The sequence below is a fragment of the Marmota marmota genome, unplaced genomic scaffold (genome assembly GCF_001458135.2).
Source record: "Marmota marmota marmota unplaced genomic scaffold, marMar, whole genome shotgun sequence".
Taxonomy (NCBI): domain Eukaryota; kingdom Metazoa; phylum Chordata; class Mammalia; order Rodentia; family Sciuridae; genus Marmota; species Marmota marmota.
This window is the reverse complement of record NW_025999949.1, coordinates 21,508,346-21,530,322: the sequence shown is the minus strand read 5'-3', so window position 1 is coordinate 21,530,322 and position 21,977 is coordinate 21,508,346. Positions and strand designations below refer to the sequence as shown.

Sequence of the window (21,977 nt, the reverse complement as noted above, 5' to 3'; positions counted from 1 at the left end):
ATTTACACAGCTCATGACATATCATCTTCCATACATTTGATTCAAGTGGGTTATGAACTCCCATTTTTTACCCCAAATACAAGTTGCAGAATCACATCGGTTACACATCCACATTTTACATAATACCATATTCAGTGATCTGTTGTATTCTGCTACCTTTCCTATCCCCTACTATCCCCCCTCCCCTTCCCCTCTCGTCTCTCTCTTCCTCTCTCTGTTCTGTTTCTTAAATAAAATCTACTTTGTGGGCTGGCTTTGGCGTTTCTCAGGTNGGGCCTCGCCCTCCGCGGTGCCGGCGCCGCGGACGCGCTCTCTGGCGCTAGCGTCCGGCGCCAGGCTTTGCTCCACTCCGGCCCCCGGAGCACCGGACACGGCCTGGCCGTGCTGTCTCACCCCGGCCCGCAGTCTCCAGGGGCGCCGGGGTGCCTTCCCGACCCTGCTGCGGCGCGCTCAGGGCCACAGCCCTCTTTGCAAACCTCAGCGCTGTGTGTCCCCAAACGGGAACGTCCGCGCACCTGCCCGCCCTGAACTCCGTGCCCACTAACGCCCTGGTAGCCCACATCGAGCAGGCACAGCCATTTCTCAGGGCCCATCGTAAATGCCACCTCCTCCAGGAAGTCTTCTGATTCCCTCCTCCAGTGAAATGTTTTTGTCTTGGCGCCCCTACCCGCTGTTAGCTTCTCTTTAAAGCGCTTGTCAACGTGCTCGTAAAGCCCTTAGACCGCAGCACTAAATGGTCACACGACAATTGTTCTTAACTTGATGCCCACTCTGCAGTGCCTGACAGTTTTGTTCAAAATAGGAAGTCCATGCGTATTCTTGAATTAGTAGAGTATTACTTTGTAATATTTCATGAGGTAAATGTCATCTCTCCGGGCATAGCTAGTATTTATGCAAACCTGAACCAGGCACTGTGCTGGGTTCTCTTACATGGATTCTCTTATTTGTTCCTCAGTAAGCTGTATTTAGAGACGCCAGGGACTCAGTAATTTCTGAATTGTACTTTTTTTTTTCCAATTTTTTCTTAATATCCGCAAAGTCTCAAAGTGACCTTCAGTACTCAATGTGTAAACTAAAAACAGGGATTGGGCTTGAGCTGTATTGTGGTAGAGCATTAAAAAGCTCTGGTTTTAAGATAGGACCCTTGAATTTCATCAATGTGTCAATTTCTTATTTCTCATTTGGGAAAAACACTTGCTGGCTTACAGGGTTACTGTGCAAGTGAAATGAGATGCTGTTTATGAAGATACTTGGCCAAGTGATAAAGTAAAACCCAAAAGTCTCTTTACTTAAGAATATGTTCGCTGCGTGAGTCTGAAAATCTGCTGCTCACAAATAGCTCAAGGAGGCCTTATTGTAGTTACATTGGTTTCCCTTGTTGAAAATAAGAGTTTGGCTTAGAAGATTTCTGTTGCCTGGCCTGCTTCCTTATCCAGGCATTTCCACCCTGTTCACAAGGTTCTTCCCTCCTTCCTCAATAGAGGGGGTATTGGAAGGCATCATCTCTTTGAATCCTTGGCCTGCCATGGTATGGGAGAATATAGGTAATCATCAGGAAGCCAGCTGTGCTTCATCATTCCCACTAGGATAATGGAAATTGGATGGAGGTTGATAGGTTTCGGTTTGGAAAGCTGGGACTGGCTAATCTGAAACAGTGACTAGACAGCAGTGGTGTATACAGGGAAAATGTGGGTCCATTGCATAGACTGTTATGGGCTGACGCAGTGCTTGAGGGAGAACAGAGAAATGGTTCCTGGTCTTCTTCACTGTGATGAATCAGGCCAAGAAACCTGATTTTACTAAGATAGCAGAGAAGCACTGATAGTCAGACAGCTCTTTTAGAAATACAGCAAGCAATTATGATGTGAAGGTGGAACCCTCACAAATGAAGTTACATTCACATTAATAATAGCCAGGGATGAGCTTTCTTCAGCTTCCATGTGCTTTACTTAAACTAGTAGAAAAGCAAGGAAAGCATCCCAGGTGGGCATCTCCGGCATTTGTCCCGTTGCCCTTTGGTGTTTGGTTGCATTAAAGCCTCCTTTTAGCCTTGGTTTCTGTCTCCTCCTTTGCTTAGATTCTTTTGTGCCTTTCATCATTTTTCCTAACAATACCTCAACCATAATTCTTTTTTCTATGTCTTTTTCATAAAGAATTGTCAGTCTCTATTCCATTCTCTAAAATTGCTTTAAAAGAAAACATCTCATTTTAAAAAACCATTGTGAACTGTGCAGGATAAAGGTAGGGAATTCCCAGGCATCACACTGGTATCGGAAATGATATAAATAAAACCACATTTCTCATGCAGCTTTTTTGGGGAGATAATATTATCAATAGATTTATTACTTGTGATAATTTTAATCAAAACTGGGTCATCATTAAAGTTGTTATTCTTTGTTGGATATTTTCCCTAGTCTCATCTTGAAGAGGTATGTCTTTCTGAGGTTTAATTGATGATATTATGGAAAATTACTCCTGAGGATGAGATGAGAGCATAGCTTCACTCTCTGTAATGTGCTCTGTTCATAATTTCTAGTGGTTTTATGAAGAAACTGAGAGCAGTGATGATGTTGAAGTTCTAACTATCAAGAAATTCAAAGGGGACCTGGCCTACAGACGACAGGAGTATCAGGTAGGATCAAACATGTAAGGCTGTGGTACTTGAAGTGAGCTTCTGTTGTATCAGTGACAGCATATGTGACTAACAGTGTACTATGTAATAAGTGTGTGTTTTTTAATGTTTTTAGTTTTTTAATACCTTTATATATTTATTTATTTTTATGTGATGCTGGGGATTGATCCCAGTGCCTCACATGTGCTAGGCAAGCGCTCTACCCCTGAGCTATCCCCAGGCCCATGAATGTGTTGGTGAAGATGGATTTTTTTTTTTTTAAATAATCTTAGACTCTCAAGTTTCTATACTGTTTTATGTGGCTTTATATAATTTGCTTTGTTTCCCATAACTCCAAAAAAAGAATCTTTTTGGGGTCCCTGTAGATCTGTTTCCTTAGGTTCAGTAGCTCTCTCATTATTGTGTGTCTCCAGCATAGAAATCTCATGGTGTTACAAGAGCATCTCAGAATGTGTAAGAAAAGAAAAGAATGAACAACTAAGAGCCAGGTTACTTCTCATATTTACATCTTCATGATGATATTGATGGAAAGGTTCTATGGCAAGGAGCAGCAAAACCAGGATTTGAAGCCTGATCTTTTGGCTCTGGAATGCTTTCTATGGTATTGGTCATTGTACCTCCAGCCATTCTGTCTCTACTATTGAGCAAAGTAGTACTAAGACACTCAAGTTCTTTGTGGGATCAATTATAATATTATTTTCCATCTAGGGAAAAAAAAAATCACCTGATCCTGAGTCCTCTTCTATCTTTCTTTTCTTCTTCTCTTTTTTTAAACAACTAATTGTCAGAAAGCACTGCAGGAGTATTCCAGTATCTCTGAAAAATTGTCATCTACCAATTTTGCCATGAAAAGGGATGTCCAGGAAGGCCAGGCTCGGTGTCTTGCTCACCTGGGAAGACATATGGAAGCTCTAGAGATTGCTGCAAACTTGGTGAGTCGTTTCATTGCTTGTTTTCGCACATTTTCCTATACCAAGGACAGTTTCATGGTTTATTTTCAAACGACAAAATGAAAAACTTGCTAGAAGCAAAATGGGTGGATTTACATAAGCAGAAGAAAATCATGAGCCGTGTAAGGGCTTTATTATGAGGAACAGTTGGAGCTATAGATATAATCATTTTCTTGTTATGTTTTTCCTGTAATAAGCTTGAAATTTATTGCCTGAGAAAATCTCATTTGCAGAGGTTTATTCTTAGGAAGTGTTAATAGGGCAGGATTATGAGTGATCTATTTTCTTTTTTAGATTTATTTAGGCTCTGTGCTCCAAAATTTCTACAATGTACCATATATTACTTCTGTAAGCAGAAGTTATAAAAACATGACTAAATATTCATTCCAAGTCAAGCTTAATAGTCCTTTTTATTTTTAAGTAGACTTTGCAGAAACTTTATAAGGATAAAGAAAATTCTTTGTAATTTTGTTTGTTTATATTTTCAGATTAGGGCATTTATGGTTTACTTGTTGATTTCTGTGTAAATATTGGTCTAAATTGACCAATATTGACTGGTCTAAATTGACCAGTCATAGTATAAAAAGACCAGTTTTCCTTCTTTTTGGGTGTTAGTGAGACACTATCACACAGATCTTGGGCCCCATGGGTGTAGGTCATCAGAGGTCAGCCCCAAAAGCATTTACTGAGCTGTCTTTCTCCATCTCATTCATCTTTGTTAGCCCAGGGCTTCACTGCCTAGGACTTCAACCTCTCAAAGTCCTTTAAGAGTGTAAAATCCAGCTGTGTTTTGTTCTTTCTTTCCCCTTCTCTATTAATTGCAAGTTAATCAATCCACTCATTCTTTCTTCCTTCCGTTCTTTTTTTCTTTTTGATGCTGGAGATGGCACCCAGCACCTTGCATATCCTAGGCAAGCACTCGACCAATGAGCTACACCCCCAGCTTTTTTAGTTTTATTTTGAGATGGGGGTCTCACTGAGTTTCCCAGGCTGACCTTGAACTTTTCCTACCTATCCTCTCAAATGCAGCTTAATATTTTTTTTTCTTTTCTCTTTTTTAATTTATTTTTTATTTTTTTTTATTGGTTGTTCAAAACATTACAAAGCTCTCGACATATCATATTTCATACATTTGATTCAAGTGGGTTATGAACTCCCATTTTTACCCTGTATACAGATTGCAGAATCACATCGGTTACACATCCACGTTTTTACATATTGCCATACTAGTGACTGTTGTATTCTGCTATCCTTCCTATCCTCTACTATCCCCCCTCCCCTCCCATCCCCTCCCATCTTCTCTCTCTATCCCATCTACTGTAATTCATTTCTCTCCCTTGATTTTTTTTCCCTTTCCCCTCACATCCTCTTATATGTAATTTTGTATAACAATGAGGGTCTCCTTCCATTTCCATGTAATTTCCCTTCTCTCTCCCTTTCCCTCCCACCTCTCGTCCCTGTTTAATGTTAATCTTTTTCTCATGCTCTTCCTCCCTGCTCTGTTTTTAGTTGCTCTCCTTATATCAAAGAAGACATTTGGCATTTGTTTTTTAGGGATTGGCTAGCTTCACTTAGCATAATCTGCTCTAATGCCATCCATTTCCCTGCAAATTCCATGATTTTGTCATTTTTTAGTCCTGAGTAATACTCCATTGTGTATAAATGCCACATTTTTTTAATCCATTCATCTATTGAAAGGCATCTAAGTTGGTTCCACAGTCTAGCTATTGTGAATTGTGCTGCTATGAACATCGATGTAGCAGTATCCCTATAGTACGCTCTTTTAAGGTCTTCAGGGAATAGTCCGAGAAGGGCAATAGCTGGGTCAAATGGTGGTTCCATTCCCAGCTTTCCCAGGAATCTCCATACTGCTTTCCAAATTGGCCGCACCAATTTGCAGTCCCACCAGCAATGTACAAATGTATCCTTTTCTCCACATCCTCGCCAGCACTTATTGTTGTTTGACTTCATAATGGCTGCCAATCTTACTGGAGTGAGATGGTATCTTAGGGTGGTTTTGATTTGCATTTCTCTGACTGCTAGAGATGGTGAGCATTTTTTCATGTACTTGTTGATTGATTGTATATCCTCCTCTGAGAAGTGTCTGTTTAGGTCCTTGGCCCATTTGTTGATTGGGTTATTTGTTTTCTTATTCAAATGCAGCTTAATCTTTACTCTGGAAAGAATCTATGAACATTGAAGCCAGGATTTAATTGTGCTCATTCCCAGTCTTCCTGGTCTGCAAATCGACAGCAGCTTGAGCCTTTTCAGACACAGCACTGCTCTGCTTTTCCATCACCTCGCTCTTGTATGGCATCTTTGAACTTAACCCTCTTCCTTTTTCACTAAAGGCAGCAGCAGCTAGATTAGTAGCAGGGACCCCAGGTCCCATTTCTGTGTTTCACTCAGTGCATCTGTTCCTGTGGCTTAGAGAATGATTTTTTTTTCATTTAGCTCAAGTGGTGACCAGGCAGAAGGTTTCAGTAACATGTCAGGACTTTCAGAACTGGTTATCAGTTTTCTGGGCACCTGCTGGGCAGGGAACTAGTGGTTCTCACCCCTTTTGGGGGTCTCTTGCATATTACCCTAATGGATACTGCCTATCTATAAGGTTTTCTCATTTCCTAGTAACCTGATGTTTTGTTTTTTAATTTCTTCTCTACTTGAGGTCTCTTATTTTGCTGTTAGCTCAGGCCCAGGACTGTTTTTTTCCTCATAGTTTTTTGTCTTCTCACATTCTGTAGAGGGACAGATCAGTGTGTAATGTTGAACAAAATAGATAGCAAATCTATATTTGTAGATTATATTATATTTGACTGTAACTCTTCTGCTTATCAGCTGTGTGGCCTCAGGCAAGATATCTAACCTCTCTGTGTTTACATGTTAATTAACATCTATGGTGGCTGAAGAACTATGCTCTGCACTATGAATTTAGCATTAAGTAAAAATTCTCATGGACCTTAATGGTCGTGTTGAGAAGGCTAGACACTAAATAATAATAATGAAACAAGGTATATTCAGTCTTTGATGAGGTGCAGTATCACCAAAAGTGTATGGGGCTTTATTTCATATTGTTTCACTTAATTTGGGAATATTCTCAGCCTCCACAGGCTTCCTCTGACTTCGTGCCAGTTGCTCTCGCCTGCAGCGTGGAGTTGGCTCCTGCTGCACTCTCTGAATAGCTGTGTGCAGAAGCTTGCTCTGGGCACTCACAGGCCAGGCTTTCCTTAGCCTTCACAGCAGCTTGAAGATAATGTTATCTGCCATCTGCTTTCTGCAGACTTTAGAAAAAGCAGGCCTATTTTTCCTAATCCAAAGGGTATTTGCCAGATGGCAGGTTAGGCAAGAGGTGGTGGTTCTGGTTAAGGAGACTTAAAAAGGGTTTTCTGATCAGAATGAAACCAAGCAACCTCCTCTGGCCAAAAATGGCTGGCCTTGGTAGAATTAGCAGGGAAGGCATTTGGATTCAATTGTGATGCATCACGAAGCACCCAGGGCTCGGGGCTGTCATGTTCGGGGCTGTCATGTTCGAGATTTCTAAGCCCAGCAAGATGTCAGATGGACTTAAAAAAAAAAAAAAAATCACCTTTTTTTTTTGTACCAGGAATTGAACTAAGGAGTGCTTAATCACTGAGCTATATCCCCAGGCCCCCTCCCCGCTGCCCTTTTTAGTTGTAAATGGACACAATATCCTTATCTTATTTATTTATTTTTATGTGGTGCCGCAGATCAATCCTAGCACCTCGAATGTGTGAGGCAAACTCTCTACCACTGAGCCACAATCCCAGCCCCTCCCCAGCCCTTTTTATTTTTTTCTTTTGAGACAGGGTCTCACTAAGTTGCATGGGGCCTTACTAAGTTGCTGAGGCTGACCTTGAACTTGCAATCCTCTTGCCTCAGTCTCACAAGTTGCTGGGATCATAGGCATGCACCATCATGCCCAGCTACCTTTTGGGTTTTTGAAAGCATGAATGTTAAAATGGAACCATTAGGACAGGGCCTAAGAAAATTGGCTTGGGTCTTTTTAGATGTCTGGCTGAAAACAAAGATAATGATAAAAATTGAATTCAAACTGACATTTATATTTTTTGGTGCTGGACTTGTCACTGTTACATGAATTATTACTTTATTATGACATTTGGATGTTTGGGATGGCTGATGTTTATTTTGCTAGGTAGTATATATTGCTCTTGGTTTATGGTTTCAAGCTTGTGATCCATTGAAGTATATTTAGTTCACTCAGAATGTATGAGTACTGAAAGATACTTCTAATGTATAACATACAATTTACGTTGTATACATTAGACATCTTTTTGGGTATCTTCTATTTTATATGGAAAACACTTTACAATTACAGTTTTTTATCTTTTTTTTTTTTTTCCTTTTCTCCTCAGGAAAATAAAGCTACCAATACAGACCATTTAACCACTGTGCTCTACCTCCAACTTGCTATTTGTTCAGGTTTGCAGAACTTGGAGAAAACAATTTTCTGCCTGCAGAAACTGATTTCTTTGCATCCTTTCAATCCTTGGAGCTGGGGCAAATTGGCAGAGGCTTACCTGAATCTAGGGCCAGCTCTTTCAGCATCGATTGCATCATCTCAGAGACAGAACACTTTCACCTCAAGTAATAAAACTGTCCTGTCCTCCTTTCCACACTCAGGAAAGGACTGTATTTTGTGTTTCCCTGAAACTGTGCCTGAGAGCTCTGTGCTTTCTGTGGAAGCAAGTGTCAGGAATGGCCAGAAAACCGAGAAAGCTTTTAAAAACAGTCAGAATTGTGTGACTGGAAAGGGAGAAGCAGTGTTGATAGAGACTCAGATGAAAGCATGTGCCTCTCTGATCCGAACCAGGTAAGCTGAGTGGTGTGACAGGGTGGGGAAGGAGCTCAGGGGAAAGGCTTCATTTATTTTATATATTTCATTTATTTCAAAAAGTTCTAAGCAAGACTTGGTGTATGTTTTTGAATTTTTCCTATGATCTAGACAGACCCCTTTGAACATATGTCATTTCATTGCGTAAAACTTTGAAACATTATTAGTTGCTCAAGAATACAACTGGGGGGCTGGGATTGTGGCTCAGTGGCAGAGTGCCTGCCTCGCATATGTGAGGCCCTGAGTTTGATCCTCAGCACCACATAATAAATAAATAAAATAAAGGTATTGTGTCCATCTCCAACTTAAAAAAAAAAAAAAAATATATATATATATATATATATATATAAAAGAATACAGGGCTGGAGTTATAGCTCAGTAGTAGAGTGCCTGCCTCGCACGTGTGAGGCACTGGGTTCAATTCTCAGCACCACATAAAAATAAATAAAGATTAAAAAAAAAAAATGAATACAACTGGGGTGAGTGCTCAGTGTAGAATGTTAAAATTGGAAAACACTAAAAAAATTAGGAAAATTAAATTGGAAAAGGGAAAACAGCTGTTTTAAAGAAGGAAATTTTTATTCATATATTCCAAAGAAATCTGAAGAAAATCTGTTGTTGTGTTTGAATTGCTGATCATGTGAATAAACAGTTCTAAATTCATTCTACAAATAATTCCCGTGGTTTGCCCCTAAGGACTCCAAGTACTTTGAATCCTTAAGGTATAAGAATTTGAGAAGAAGGCAGGGAAAATACCCTTAACCAGTTCTATAATTTATGAGAGAAGAAATAGACACCATCTTGAGAACATAGAGATTATTGTTATATTTTCTCTCTGGAGAATTCAAGAACTATTAACAATGAGGCTTAAGTGAGAAGTGGCATCTATTTGGCAAATTTTAAAATTTATTTCATAGATACTTAGTTGGCATTGACTGTGTCACTTTTTTTCAAAAGCACATGTGCCAGGCCCTTGCTTGGTACTAGGATCATAAAGATTGTTTAAAACAAAACAAAACAAAAAAACAGTCCCTTTCCTTACAATTTTGTAACTATCTAGTCAGTGACTGGCACACAGGTGCTAAATAGCTTATCAGTAGTGTGAGCAGAATTCCATGGGGAACAAGATAAGGGAGCTGTTGGTGTGGCAGGAAGAACCAAGGCTTCAGAGACTTTCCAGGGGATGGTGTTTCTGCCAAATGTACCTGGTGGGAATGCTCACCAACCAAGGACTAAGTAATCGTGTGCATGATTTCATCTCAATCCTCATGACCGGGGTTACTGTTAGGATCCTATCTGATGGACTAGGAATCTATTAAAATCATTCCTAAAGTGGCAAAGCTGTGAAGTCCAGGGCCATCATTAGATGCAGTTCTTGCTCATTCCTTGTTATAATCCCAAGGCAAGGGAAGGCATGCAGAGTAAAGAGAAAGCACAGCCCAAAGGGCCAGGGGTGCTGGTGTAAAACAGCCACAGTCTGGTGGTAAGAACAGCGTGTGGTAGGAGCCGAGCCGTAGGTAGTCTGTAGACCATGCCAGAAGCAGAGGAAGTAAGAGGTAGGACTTTGGAGTCTGATCTGATTTTGAAGAACTCAGTGAATTGTTGATGTTGAGTGAATGAACCTGGGCTGTTCCACTTGCCAGCTGTCTGACCTTGTGCAAAACTCTCTGGGCTCCAGGCTCCTCCTCTTCATAGATGGAGGAATAGGGGAAATGCCTACTTTGTGGGGTTGTAGTATTAAAGTATCTAAGTACTTACTGTACTGTGCAGTATATAGTAGGCAAATGATAAATGTTATCTTTTGGTACTTTCACTGCTATTGGATTTTTTTATTATTATTATTATTATTAGCACAAGATGTTAGATGTCATCTTAAAGATTTTGCTCCTTGAGCTAAAGACCTGGAGAGTATTTGAAGGTGGTGTGGTCAGAGCAGTGATTCAGAGTGAGACCTGGTGGCTGGGATGATGGTCTAGAAGAAGATATTTGGAATTGGGGACACCAGTGAAGAGGCAGTGGAATGATTGGTGAATAGTGGTAGAGTCTTACCTAGTACCGTGTAAAGGAAACAAAAGAAGAAAATTATGTCCTTGCAGTATGGAATCGACAAGATTTGGAGGCCCGCTGAGTGTGTGGGGATGGGTGTAAGGAGAAAGGCAGTTTGTCCTGGATGGATGGTGCTGCTTTTTGCTGAGATTAGACACACAGGATGACCGGGCAGATTCAGGGTGGGAGGAATGATGTAGGCTCAACATCTGTGGCTCACCCATCTGGAGTTGTTCATTAGGAAATAAAAGTCACACTTTGAAGAAGGGAGCTATGGATTAGAAGGAGATCAGCAATTGGGTGGTTGTGGAGGTCAAGTAGGATTACTTGAGAAGAGGGCTTGAGAACTAGGAAGTCGTCTGTGCTGTTAAGCAGCCGATTTCAGTAGGAGGACAGGGAGAGAAGAACAGCTGCAGAGGGCTGAAGGTTGAGAATGAATGAACGTGATATAGAAAGGAAAAGCTCTGTTTTCAAGTGACTACAGAGACAGGGAAGAAAGCAAGTATGGCAAAATGGTCACTGCTTCCGGCCACGGGGCAGGTGACATGAACGGGTTGCGCTGAGACAGCAGTGCGTCTTTGTACCTTCTCCTGTAGAAAGCGCCATTGCAGTTGCTTCAGTTCCACGTTTGTCTTTGTCTGTTAGCTGAGGCTATAACAGAATACCATGGACTGCTTAATTTATCAAGGAAGAAACACAGCTGGGTGCCATGGCACATACCTGTCATTCTTGTGACCCAGGAGAATCACAAATTGAAGGTCAGCCCTAGCAACTCAGCAAGAACCTGAGCAACTCGGTGAGAAATCGTCTCAAAAAAAGGGCTGGGAATGTAGCTCAGTGGTAGAGCCTAATCTCCAATGCCAAAAAAGAAGGAAAAAAAGATTATTTCTCCCAATCCTGGGGCCTGGGAAGTCCAAGATCAAGTGCCAGCCTCTGATGAGGGTCTTCCTACTCTGCTATCATGATGGAGGGCATCAGATGGCAAGAGAGAGCATGCACATGTGGACCAGAGCGGAAGTCAGCTGAACTCATGCTTACACCAGGAACCCACTCCCAACACAGGGCTTTAATGCATTCATGCACTTAACTCTTAAAGGTCCTGTGCCTGGACACCAACACAGTGGCAGTCGGGTTTTGACAGGAATTAGGGAATATTTGCTCCATAGCAGCATTTTTTCCCCTGGCTGTGCCATGGCCATATTGATGCTCTTTCTAATTTTCTCACACATCAAACTTTTCTGTCAGGGCCTCCTTCCCCCTGGCCAGGAGGCCCCTTCCCTCAGACATTCTCCTAGCTGGTGCCCTATCAGTTAGGGCTTGACTTGGATGGTATCTCAGGAAACCTTTCTGCACTATCCCATTCTAAGGACACACTCTCATGGATTATTTTTTGTGGCACTTTTAACTACCTGAAATTATGCTTGTGTGTTCTCTCCTTCCGTTCTGTGAGGCCAGCCCAGGTCTGTCTTCTCTCCAGTATCTCTCAGTGCCTGGAGCCATGTCTGGCACTGCTCAGTACACAAAATGAGTAAATAGCAGAGCCTGGTCCTCCTGGGCATGCCACAGGGACCAATGAGGCCAGAGGGAAATTGGGAAAATCTGCACATTCTCTATAAGAAGGAGGAGGAGCCACATGAGGATGGAGGGGGAAACAGCAAGAGAGGGGACCAGGTTAGGATCACCGTGGGACATCAGTGGTAAGGCAGTTGCAGAGTAGTTGTAAGAGGGTCATCAAAGGTTTGGCCCTGCTTTGGGTAATTGAAGTTACCAGTGAAGCTAATTAGTCTTTGAGGTCCAGATGCTGTGAGGTCCAGGGAATGGAAGGGTCATAAAACCCTGGCTTCAAAGAAACAAATCTAGGTGGTGGTGGTGGTGGGGGGGGAGTCTGACTGGAAAGTGGTTTTTCTCAATCTAAATTATATGTGCTTTTAGCCACTTGCCTTCCACAGGGAGCTCTTTTGAGGTATTGCTGGCTAAAGCTCTCTCTGAGACGTTTTGATCTAGTGACTTTAGAAAAGATGAATTTCCAGCATAAAGATGGGCAGTTTATTCAGAGTAAGGAGCTATAGGAATTCAAGTGAAAGTTCTGTTGAGGGTCAGCCTTCTCGAGCCTTGTGGGGCTCATTATGTTGTGGAGCCCACTCATGGGGACTTTTTGGTTTTTCAGACTTTTACTTCAGTTCACCCAATCGCAACAAACATCATTTGCTTTGGAGAAGAACCTAAGGACTCAACAGGAAATTGAAGATAAAATGAAAAGTTTCAGCTTCAAAGAAGACACTTTGCTGTGGATCGCTGAGGTAAGTGTACCCCTTGGGTTTATAAGACACAAGGCATCAGATATTTTTCCTGGCTCTGACACCATTTTTATAAGGAACAACCAAATCCCATCTACAGAAGGTCTGTGTCTCCCTCCTTTATGTGGCCTCTTCACCATCCTTACCCTGCAGTGAGCCTGCCTGTAGGGCTGTTCTGTGCTTGCCAGTACTTGTTGGCACCTGCCTGCTGGGACACCTGAATGCCCTTCATTGTTTTAATGCTGAAGAAACTAAAGGATGAATGCTCACATTTATGCCAGGTTTATATGCTTTTCCTCCATTCATTCTCATAGCTGGTGAGGACAGATGGAGCTGGAATAGAAGCCCAGGGAGGTTGTGACTCCCCTGAGGTTGGCCCTTAAGTGGTAGCACTTGTCTAAAACCAGTGTGGGTCAGCTGCAGGTTCGTTTTCTTTCTGCTCCACTCTGTCACTACTTTGGTGGTTGCAGAGAAATACAAATGTCATCATTTGCATCCTATATTAACTTTCTTTTTTAAAAGCTGGATTTTTGGGGCTGGGGATATGGCTCAAGCGGTAGCGTGCTCGCCTGGCATGCATGCGGCCCGGGTTTGATCCTCAGCACCACATACAAACAAAGATATTGTGTCTGCCGAAAACTAAAAAATAAATATTAAAAAAAAAATTTCTCTCTCTCTCTCTCTCTCTTAAAAAAAAAAGCTGGATTTTTGTAAAGTACACTGTTGAAATTTTTTAAAGATGGCACTTGAGATTATGTTTTAAGCTCTTCATGCTACTTCCTTTCAGTACACAACTGAAACTTGACAGCTCTGGTACTCTTCCCTGAGAATGACTTTCACCCGTATACTTCCTGTTGTCATCCTTTCAAAAAGTACTTATTATGCTGGGTATGGTGGTGACCCCTGTCTCAAAAGAAAAAATAAAAAGGGGTGGGGGATATAGCTCCATGGTAAAATGCTCCTGGGTTAATCCTAGTACCAAAAGAACAAATAGATAAAGATTTTAAAAAGTATTTATTGCGAGGCTAGGGTTGAAGTTGGGTGCTAGATCATCTGCCTTGCGTGCCTGAGGTCCTGGGTTTCATAACCAGCAAGGGAAAAAAAGGTACTTAACTGCAGATCTCTACTGCCAGTCTTCTTTCTCTCTTCCCAACACTAAGCTGGCTCATTATGAACTTTTCCCTGCGTTCTCTGTCTGCTCTCCTTTGGCCTTTGTAACTTTCTGCCTCCTATAGGGTTTTTCCCTTGAGCCCGTGGATACACACAGGCACCTGCCTCTTGTAATTGTATCTCAGCCTTTCCTTAGTCTTTGTTTTCCTTTATCTTTGCATAGAATGTCTGTTGGCCACTCACTTTTTTTTTTAGTTGTAGTTGGACCTTTATTTTATTTATTTATTTGTATGTGGGCTGAGGATGGAACCCAGTACCTTGCATGTGTTAGGAAAGTGCTCTACTGCTGAGCCACAACCCCAGCCCTGGCCACTCATTTTTACTCTCTTTACTTCTTAGAGGCTACACTACCCTGTTTATCTCCTATATTTCTCTCTCTTTCCTTCCTCCCTTTTTCCTCCTCTCTCCTACCCCTTCCTCCCTTCCTTCCTTCCTTTGTCTCATTCCACTCTGCCCTCACCTTCATTTTCATTCTTGGGTTTCCCACGCTGGGCTCAAGTACTGGCCTCAAATGATCCTTCTGCCTCAACCTCCTGAGTAATTGGGACTACAGGCATGGGCCACCATGCCCTGCTATTTAGTGTTCCTCTGCCTCTTGGGACTCCTGGTTTCTTCTGTGGCATGATGTTTTCTAAGGTTTCACTTCAGTTTTCTCTTCTCTTTGCCTTTCTTTTCCCATCTCTGAAATCGTAATGGTGCCCATGGTTTCAGTTGTCACCTTGGCGTTGGTTACTTTTAGTCTGTGTCTCTTGCCTCAGCTCTGGAGCACTGTCTCACATCTCTGGTTGGTTACTACTGGAGGTAACTGAGATGGTTATTGATTATTCTACTGTCACTTCCAGTGACGTGAAAGCACTTACGTCAGTCTTGCAGACCCTCTCAGGAAGTGGAGGAGCATTGGAAAGAGCCATCTGACTTAACTGTTTTTCTTTGATACTGTCTGTCACTCTTCTTTCCAGACCTGGAACCTCACTGGCTCTGGGCCTCTTTCCATCTAGGGTTAGCCTTGCCAGTCACCCACCAAAGCCCACACTTCTTCAGCTTCCATCTTTGGTTTCTGTTCCACATTAGCAGCTAGTCTTCTCCACCTCAGGTTGACTCTCACAGTGGCCTCTGTCTCGTCTCACCTTGCTTCCTGGCTTTTCCCCCTGAATCTATCTTGACTTGCTTTGACGATGTTACCTGTTTGTTTAAAAACTAAGATGAGTCCCTGTTACCTCTGAGGTCAGGTCTGATCTAGGATCTTTAATGTGATATCCAAGGCCTTGCAGAGTGTAACCCCAAACTTACTAACCAAGAATTCCTTACACAATCTTTTGCCACCACTAGACTAGTCTTTCCATCTCTAGCAGACCTATCCTGGGGCTTCCAGTCTCTACCTGCTTAGCTTCTCATCCTCAGATCTCAGCTGAGGTCCCATACATTGGGGCAGCTTTCCTGGATACTCTTGCCTGTGGTGATTTTTCCTTCTTTTTTTTTTTTAAAAAAACTTCATTTAGTTATTTATTTTTATGTGGTGCTGAGGATCGAACCCAGTGCCTCACACATGCTAGGCAAGTGCTCTACCACTGAGCCACAACCTCAGCCCCTGATTTTTCCTTCTTTAAACTCAGATAAAGTGGTTGCTTGAAAAGATAGCTCTCTGAACCCTAAAAAGTTACAGGAATGTGTCTCATCTCTTCATCTAAATTCTAGGTCTTCATAAGCCAGACCATGTCTTAAACATCATTATGTTCTTCCCATGCTGGGGAAATCTGTCACTTGAGTGGGATGATAGTTCTGTGCTTAGGCGATGCATCTGACACCTGTGGAACTTTTCAAAAGTAATGAATGTCTGGACCCTCTTTAGGATTATTTGTATTATACTCCCTTCATTTTAATTGACTTATGATATGACCTAGACCCTATAGGCTTAAATATTCTTTGATTGCATACTTTTACTTTTTATTTTTAGTTGTTTTATTTGAATTGAGATCCAGATAAAGTCTACATATTATACTTGGTCCTTTTGTCTCTTATATATCTTCCATTTTGAGATGGTTCTTCCCTCCCCCCTTTTTTTTACTTTGATAAAATATATGTAGAAAGCGTAATATTTGCCATCATAATCATGTTAAGCATACAGTTCAGTGACATTAAGTAATTCACAGTGTTGTCCCACCATCACCACTGTATTTCAAAAATTTTTCCATCCCCCCAAACAGAAATTTATAAACCCATTAAGCAAAGCCTCCCCATGCCCTCCTCCCTCTACCTCTCATATTCTCTAAACTACTTTCTGTGAATTTACTATTTTTGGTTTTTCAAATAAGGGGAGCCATACAACATTTGCCCTTTTGTGTTTGGCTTAGTATACTGTTGTCAAGGATTGTCCATTTGATAGCATATATCAGAACTTCATTCATGGCTAGGCATTGTGGCACATGACTGTGGTGTAGAAGGGTAATGTAGGAGAAATGCGAATTTGAGGTGGGTCTGAGCAGATTAGTGAGACCTTGTCTCAAAAATAAAAAGGGGTAGGGGTAAAACTCAATGGTAAAGTGCTTGCCTAGCATTTGTGAGGCCCTGGGTTTGTTCCCCAGTACTGGGAAGATCAAAGCGAAACAACCTCATCCCTATATGTGTATGTGCCATGTTTATCCACTCATCTGTTGATGGATACGTCTGGGTGGTTTCCACCTTTTGGATATTGTGAATAATATTGCTTTGAACATTAGTATGCATGTATGTTTGTGTCCCTGTCTTTAAGGATGTATATCTAGGAATAGAATTGCTGGGTCATATAATGTAACTCTGCTGAACATTTTTAGTAACTGCCAAACTTATATTTTGTGACTTTTACCTAACACTGTGACATGGGTATGATTCGAGATTCTTAAATATTATTTGAGTACATAATTTTTAATGGCTATATCCATCCAGTTTTTGAATGAACTATAATTTATTTACTTACTCCCCTATGTTGAACATGTAATAAGTATTTGGTACTTCATTGAATCTAGGAAGTCATCAGTTGTAAAACATTATTATTTGATGTGCCACTAAAAGAAAAATAAGATGCCATTTACACTGTGATGCATCATAAACTACATCTTGATTTCAGAGATGTCAAAATTCAAAAAGTATCTTAGACCTGATAAAATACCATCCTTTAATAAATATTCCACATCTCATTGCAGTTTCCTCTAAAATGTGTGATCTATGAAGATTCAAACCCACTGAGAACCATTTTTTGATTGTATTTCTAATTAAGTAGAGTTTTCATGAAATTGGATCTCAGGTTTGCAGGAGCCATAGAAATCATCTAGTCCAAATCCATGTTACTAAATTTCTTCTGCATTCGTGCTTGACCACTCTATAATATTCTTTCATGCCAAATGGTATTAAATGTTTTAGAACTTAATTTTAGTAAGGCTGATCACTTAGAAGCTTGTGAAGGCCTTCATAAAAAAGTATAAAACAGTTTAGCACCACTTCCAACATTTTGAAGATGTCAGGTAAGGCTTTCTAGAACTTAACTTTGTGAGTCTTACCAAAGAGAAACTAACCCAGAATCTGGGGATGTGACCCTGTGTTCATCCTGGCCTGATTCTGACCAGTAGGGGGCAGTGTTGTGCCTTCATTGGGTAACTGTGCTTGTTAAGTTTACAAGATTGGGTAGGCTTCAGCAGGATCATGGTCTCCTTTTGGGTCAGGAAAAGGCAACCTAGCTCCTACTACTCAATTGTTTGCTGCTTTTGATGGCTTTAGGGAACTTGTAGGTGATAGGAACCTGTGCCCCATGCACAGCTGCAGTCATATTCTGCCCAAGCTCTGCCTGGTCCTCTCAGCTGTTTTCCAAGAGGGAGAGTCACTTGTAATTGCATTCTCACTGAGGGCATGTGTCTTGATAGAAAAAGGTTGACTTGATGCTCCCAGGAGGCCAGATGGTACTGCAGCTGCATGAGGACAGGCTTCAGCAATTCTTTCACTCGGGAGGAAGAGTGGAAATATGTGATGGTTACATACATGATCCTTGGATGACAAATTCTGAATAGATATCTTTTGAATATGTTGGAAGTGTTCCCTGGTAGCTAAAGTACTTTCCCTTTTTGTATGAAGGCCTTTGTAGTTGATGAACAACCTGATCTTCTGTTCCATGTCTGCTGCCTCTTTTACTGGGACAGTATTTTTTTTATTCTGCTACAGGTTATGGGAGAAGATATCGTTCAAGAAAAAATAAAAGAAGAAGTTCACTCAGAGGTGAAGAACATTGGCTCTGCAGCTCTGACTGCCTTGGTGACTGCATCCTCGAAAGAATTTGAAGACAAGTGGTTCAGAAAGATCAAAGACCATTTCTGTCCCTTTGAAAATCAGTTCCATACAGAGATACAGATCTTGGCTTAGAGGTCCATTTAAAAACAAAATCATCTTGCACAGTATTAATTGTCCTTGTTTACTTCAGACAGGATTGCTGATCATGGAAAAAGTGAATTTATAATTATGTCTTCTTTCCCAGATTATTTATACTGACAGTGCATTTAGTGTATTTTGCTCTTTTTAGATTTCTTGCTTTCCCTTTATATTGTATCGTCGGCCTACTTCCCATTTGAAGGCATCTGCTGGGAAAGCAAATAAAAGAGGCTTTCATATCGTATGGTCTCTTAAAGACAGTTACTGTATTGTAGCCAGCAGTGAAGAATCCACTTTTTTTCTTCAGGTAAATTCATCAGCAGTGTTCAAGAATGTTGAAATATGAGAATAAACCATTTCTAAGTAGAGTGTGTCAAGAACTGCAAAGGGTGCCTGTAATCCCAGCGGCTCAGGAGGCTGAGGCAAGAGGATTGTGAGTTCAAAGCCAGCTTCAGCGAAAGCAAGGCACTAAGCAACTCATGAGACCCTGTCTCTAAATAAAATGTGAAATAGGGCTGGGGATGTGGTTCAGTGGCCTAGTGCCCCTGAGTTCAATCCCCAGTACCAAAGGAAAAAAAAAATACTGCAAAGGGTCTAAGAGTTTACCCTAATCTGTAAGCTATCAAGTTAGCCTGCCACAGCCTGGGTGCTGAGAGAAGACAGGAGACTTCTAGATTAGAAATAAAGGGTTTCATAACACAAGGTCCAGCGAGCAGTATGAGCTTCAGCATGTTTGCATCAGCTCCTCTTTCCTGTGGGTCCCATGGAGCTGTCACACATGGGCACACATGAATGCCTCCAGCACCTCCTGTAATGTGCACTGTATGGCTTGTGTTACAGGAGAGAAGCCCTGAGTTAGTAAACTCCAGTCTGTTGCAGTGAGTAGTAAGCATGCTTGCCCTTTGCGCCAGAAGGAGACACTGTCTCCTTTGCTGTGCAGACATCTTTGAAAGACAGTCTGGAACAGAGAGTATCAAGTGCATTGTATAAGACATGCAGAAACAGGAGAGACTCATGGAACATTGTCATACAAAGAGCCTTTTTTTTGGGGGGGTGGGTATCAGGGATTAAGCTCAGGGGGCCTCGGCCACTGAGCCACATCCCCAGCCTTCTTTTGTATTTTATTTAGAGACAAGAGTCTCACTGAGTTGCTTAGTGCCTCGCTTTTGCTGAAGCTGGCTTTGAATTTGAGATCCTCCTGCCTCAGCCTCTCAAGTGGCTGGGATTACAGGCATGCGCCACCATGCCTGAATGAATAATCTGTGATGGAGGAGCTCCCTTATAAATGGAATTTAATAATAAACCCATACCTCATCAAATGTCCTGCACAACTTATTTTTCTCAGCAGAGGGCAAAGACTCCAGCCCAGGGCATAAGGCGGAGTCCTCAAGATTTCCAACCACACTCTCTTCCAGCTTGCTTCACCTTTCCCACTACCCTCCTTTCCCCAAATGGGCTGGTTTAATGTGCCCATCAATTGCAAGTTTAACCCTTCATTTCTGAGATGAGAAGAAAGACTGTATAATTAATAGATATTTCAATTTTAAGAACCATTAAAACTTAGGAAAAATCCCTCAACAGCCCCCAGTGCCCTCCCTCCATTCATTCACCTGCTAGCCATTGTTTATTAGCTCCTGTTATGTGTCAAGCATGCTGTCTGTCGTGGAGTTTGTGGTCTAGTTGTGGATTGCCCTGTCCTGAGGGCATTTTTAGCTCTCAGGCTGTCCTCCCAGACCCACGTCTTCACCATCCTGATGGCCCTAGTGATCTTCGTGGATCCTCCCCACACCTCACTCCCGCCCCGCCTCACCTTCCTGGCAGCGGCGTATAGATGCAGGTGAGGACTAGGCCTGCTGACCTCCGATGCCTGGCTGTCAGGAAGAGTGGGGAAAGGACGAGGAAAATAGGGCACTTCTGGATTTCATCATACAAAGTCCTCATGGCCATTTCCAGCACAGATGGCGGAGGCGTGAAGGTGGGCAGTGACTGCTGAGGAAAGGCCTTCAGGCCTGCCTGTTCAGACGCCTGCCCTGTCAGTGAGTGAGTCACTCAGGATGAGCAAATGGCTGCCACTGATGTGACTGCACTCTGGGTGGGTGGGTGAACCCAGACCAACTCCTTCCCTCTTGTGCTCGCACAGGCCTATCTTTGGTGTTTTCTCCCAAGGAGAACTCTGCTGGGTGCCTGAGCTGGTGAGCGGCTTTTTTTTCCCTTTTACATTCTTAGACCTCTATGACTTCATGCTGGAGCCAGAGTCTTATGGAGACCATATCCAAGTCCTGCACAAGGCCTGTGAGGCCCTCTGCAGCCTGGCCCTGGCCCATGAGTTCCCACTCATTCTGCCCACTTGGTACCATTCTGGTCTGGCTCCCTCTCACATCCTTGGGCTCCTCAGGCTTCCTTTATTTAAGCCCTTTGCCCACCCAGTAACCTCTACTTGGCACATTCTCCCCTGCTTCTACCCCCGTCCCCCACCTCCGCCCTGTGTACACTTTGCTTTCCTACAGATATCAGCTCAGAGGTCACTGTTGGGATATTCCTGATTCCAAAAGTAAGAGTGCCCTGTGCTTTTGTCCAGGTGATTGTAAGAGTTAAATAATTCATTGTGTGATTCCTCCTTGCCAGATCATTGGCTCTCGGATGCTCTCTATGCTTTACCCTTTAATGGTGGAGCTCAGCCTTAGTCATGCCATGACTTCTGCCACCGCTGCCTCCCTGGAGCATTAGCCCTTATAGAGGCAGCCTGAGCATGGACCCATCCCTACAGAGCCTGACCACCAGGACCAAAGGTGACCTATATCCACCTGTGCAGTATGGCATTTCAGGAAAGATGTGCTTCAGTTCAGGAAAACAGGTCAAAATCTACAAATGAATCCAAGGCCACAGTAGACAAAAAGATCATTTTAAAGAGCAGCTTTCCTAATGCTTTTGAAATTCAGTCTATGAAAGTAGTTTCCACTCTGCTTTTCAGGGCCTTCATTAAAGAAAAATGGCAGCTCTGCTGGTTCAGCTGCGCATCCAATTGAGTCAGACGCAGTGGAGCTTGCCTTCTCCATACCTGGCCCTATCCCCTGGCTAACCCAGGCCTTCGGTTGGTGTTGTGGACCCAGTGAAGCTGGAAGAATGCCCCAAGCCAGCAGAACAACAGTCCAAGGAGTGGCAGCTCCAATCCTGTCTTCCCAAAGGGCAGCCACTGGCAGACTTCCTGAAGGGGAGGGGGGAGAAACAGAGGGCAGGCATTCGTCTTCCTTGTCCTTTTCCTTGAAACAGGATGGCTTCATGAATGGCTTCATAAAATGTTGGTGTTCTGTGCTCAGCTTCTGAGCTAGTGACTACCTGCCTGCTTCATGGGAACCACTCTCTGGCCCACAGTGGCGGGTACCTGGCTGCCATATTGGTACTCATCTGCCCTATCTGCTAGGGAGTGGCAGAAGTTACCTGACCCAAGCTGAAATAATTAGATTCTCTCCAAGGGCTTCAGAAGTAGATTCTTCTTGTGTATCCAAACCTAACAGGCTCAAAAGCTGAGAGAGACATGCTCTTTGCCAAGGTGACAGGAGCAGGAAGAGAGATCTGCAGAGACAGAAAATTCAGGTGATCCCCCAAAAGGGGCAGAA

The 21,977-nt window shown here is 42.5% G+C and overlaps 1 protein-coding gene across 1 annotated transcript; it reads left to right on the top strand.

Annotated features, from left to right (window-relative positions):
• The first annotated feature begins 2,494 nt into the window (after positions 1-2,494).
• Positions 2,495-18,604, top strand: CUNH8orf76 (chromosome unknown C8orf76 homolog). Its single transcript, XM_015486287.2, has 5 exons — positions 2,495-2,632; positions 3,421-3,564; positions 7,977-8,434; positions 12,669-12,801; positions 18,157-18,604. Exons 2-5 carry the CDS (start codon positions 3,478-3,480, stop codon positions 18,352-18,354), a joined length of 876 nt encoding a protein of 291 aa, XP_015341773.2. The 5' UTR covers positions 2,495-2,632; positions 3,421-3,477; the 3' UTR covers positions 18,355-18,604.
• Positions 18,605-21,977: the final 3,373 nt, after the last annotated feature.

Coding starts and splice junctions, on each gene's coding strand:
- CUNH8orf76 (XM_015486287.2), top strand. CDS start 3,478: ATGAAAAGGGATGTCCAGGAAGGCCAGGCTCGGTGTCTTGCTCACCTG. Junction 8,435..12,668: donor GCCTCTCTGATCCGAACCAG/GTAAGCTGAGTG, acceptor TTGGTTTTTCAG/ACTTTTACTTCAGTTCACCC. Junction 12,802..18,156: donor CTTTGCTGTGGATCGCTGAG/GTAAGTGTACCC, acceptor ATTCTGCTACAG/GTTATGGGAGAAGATATCGT.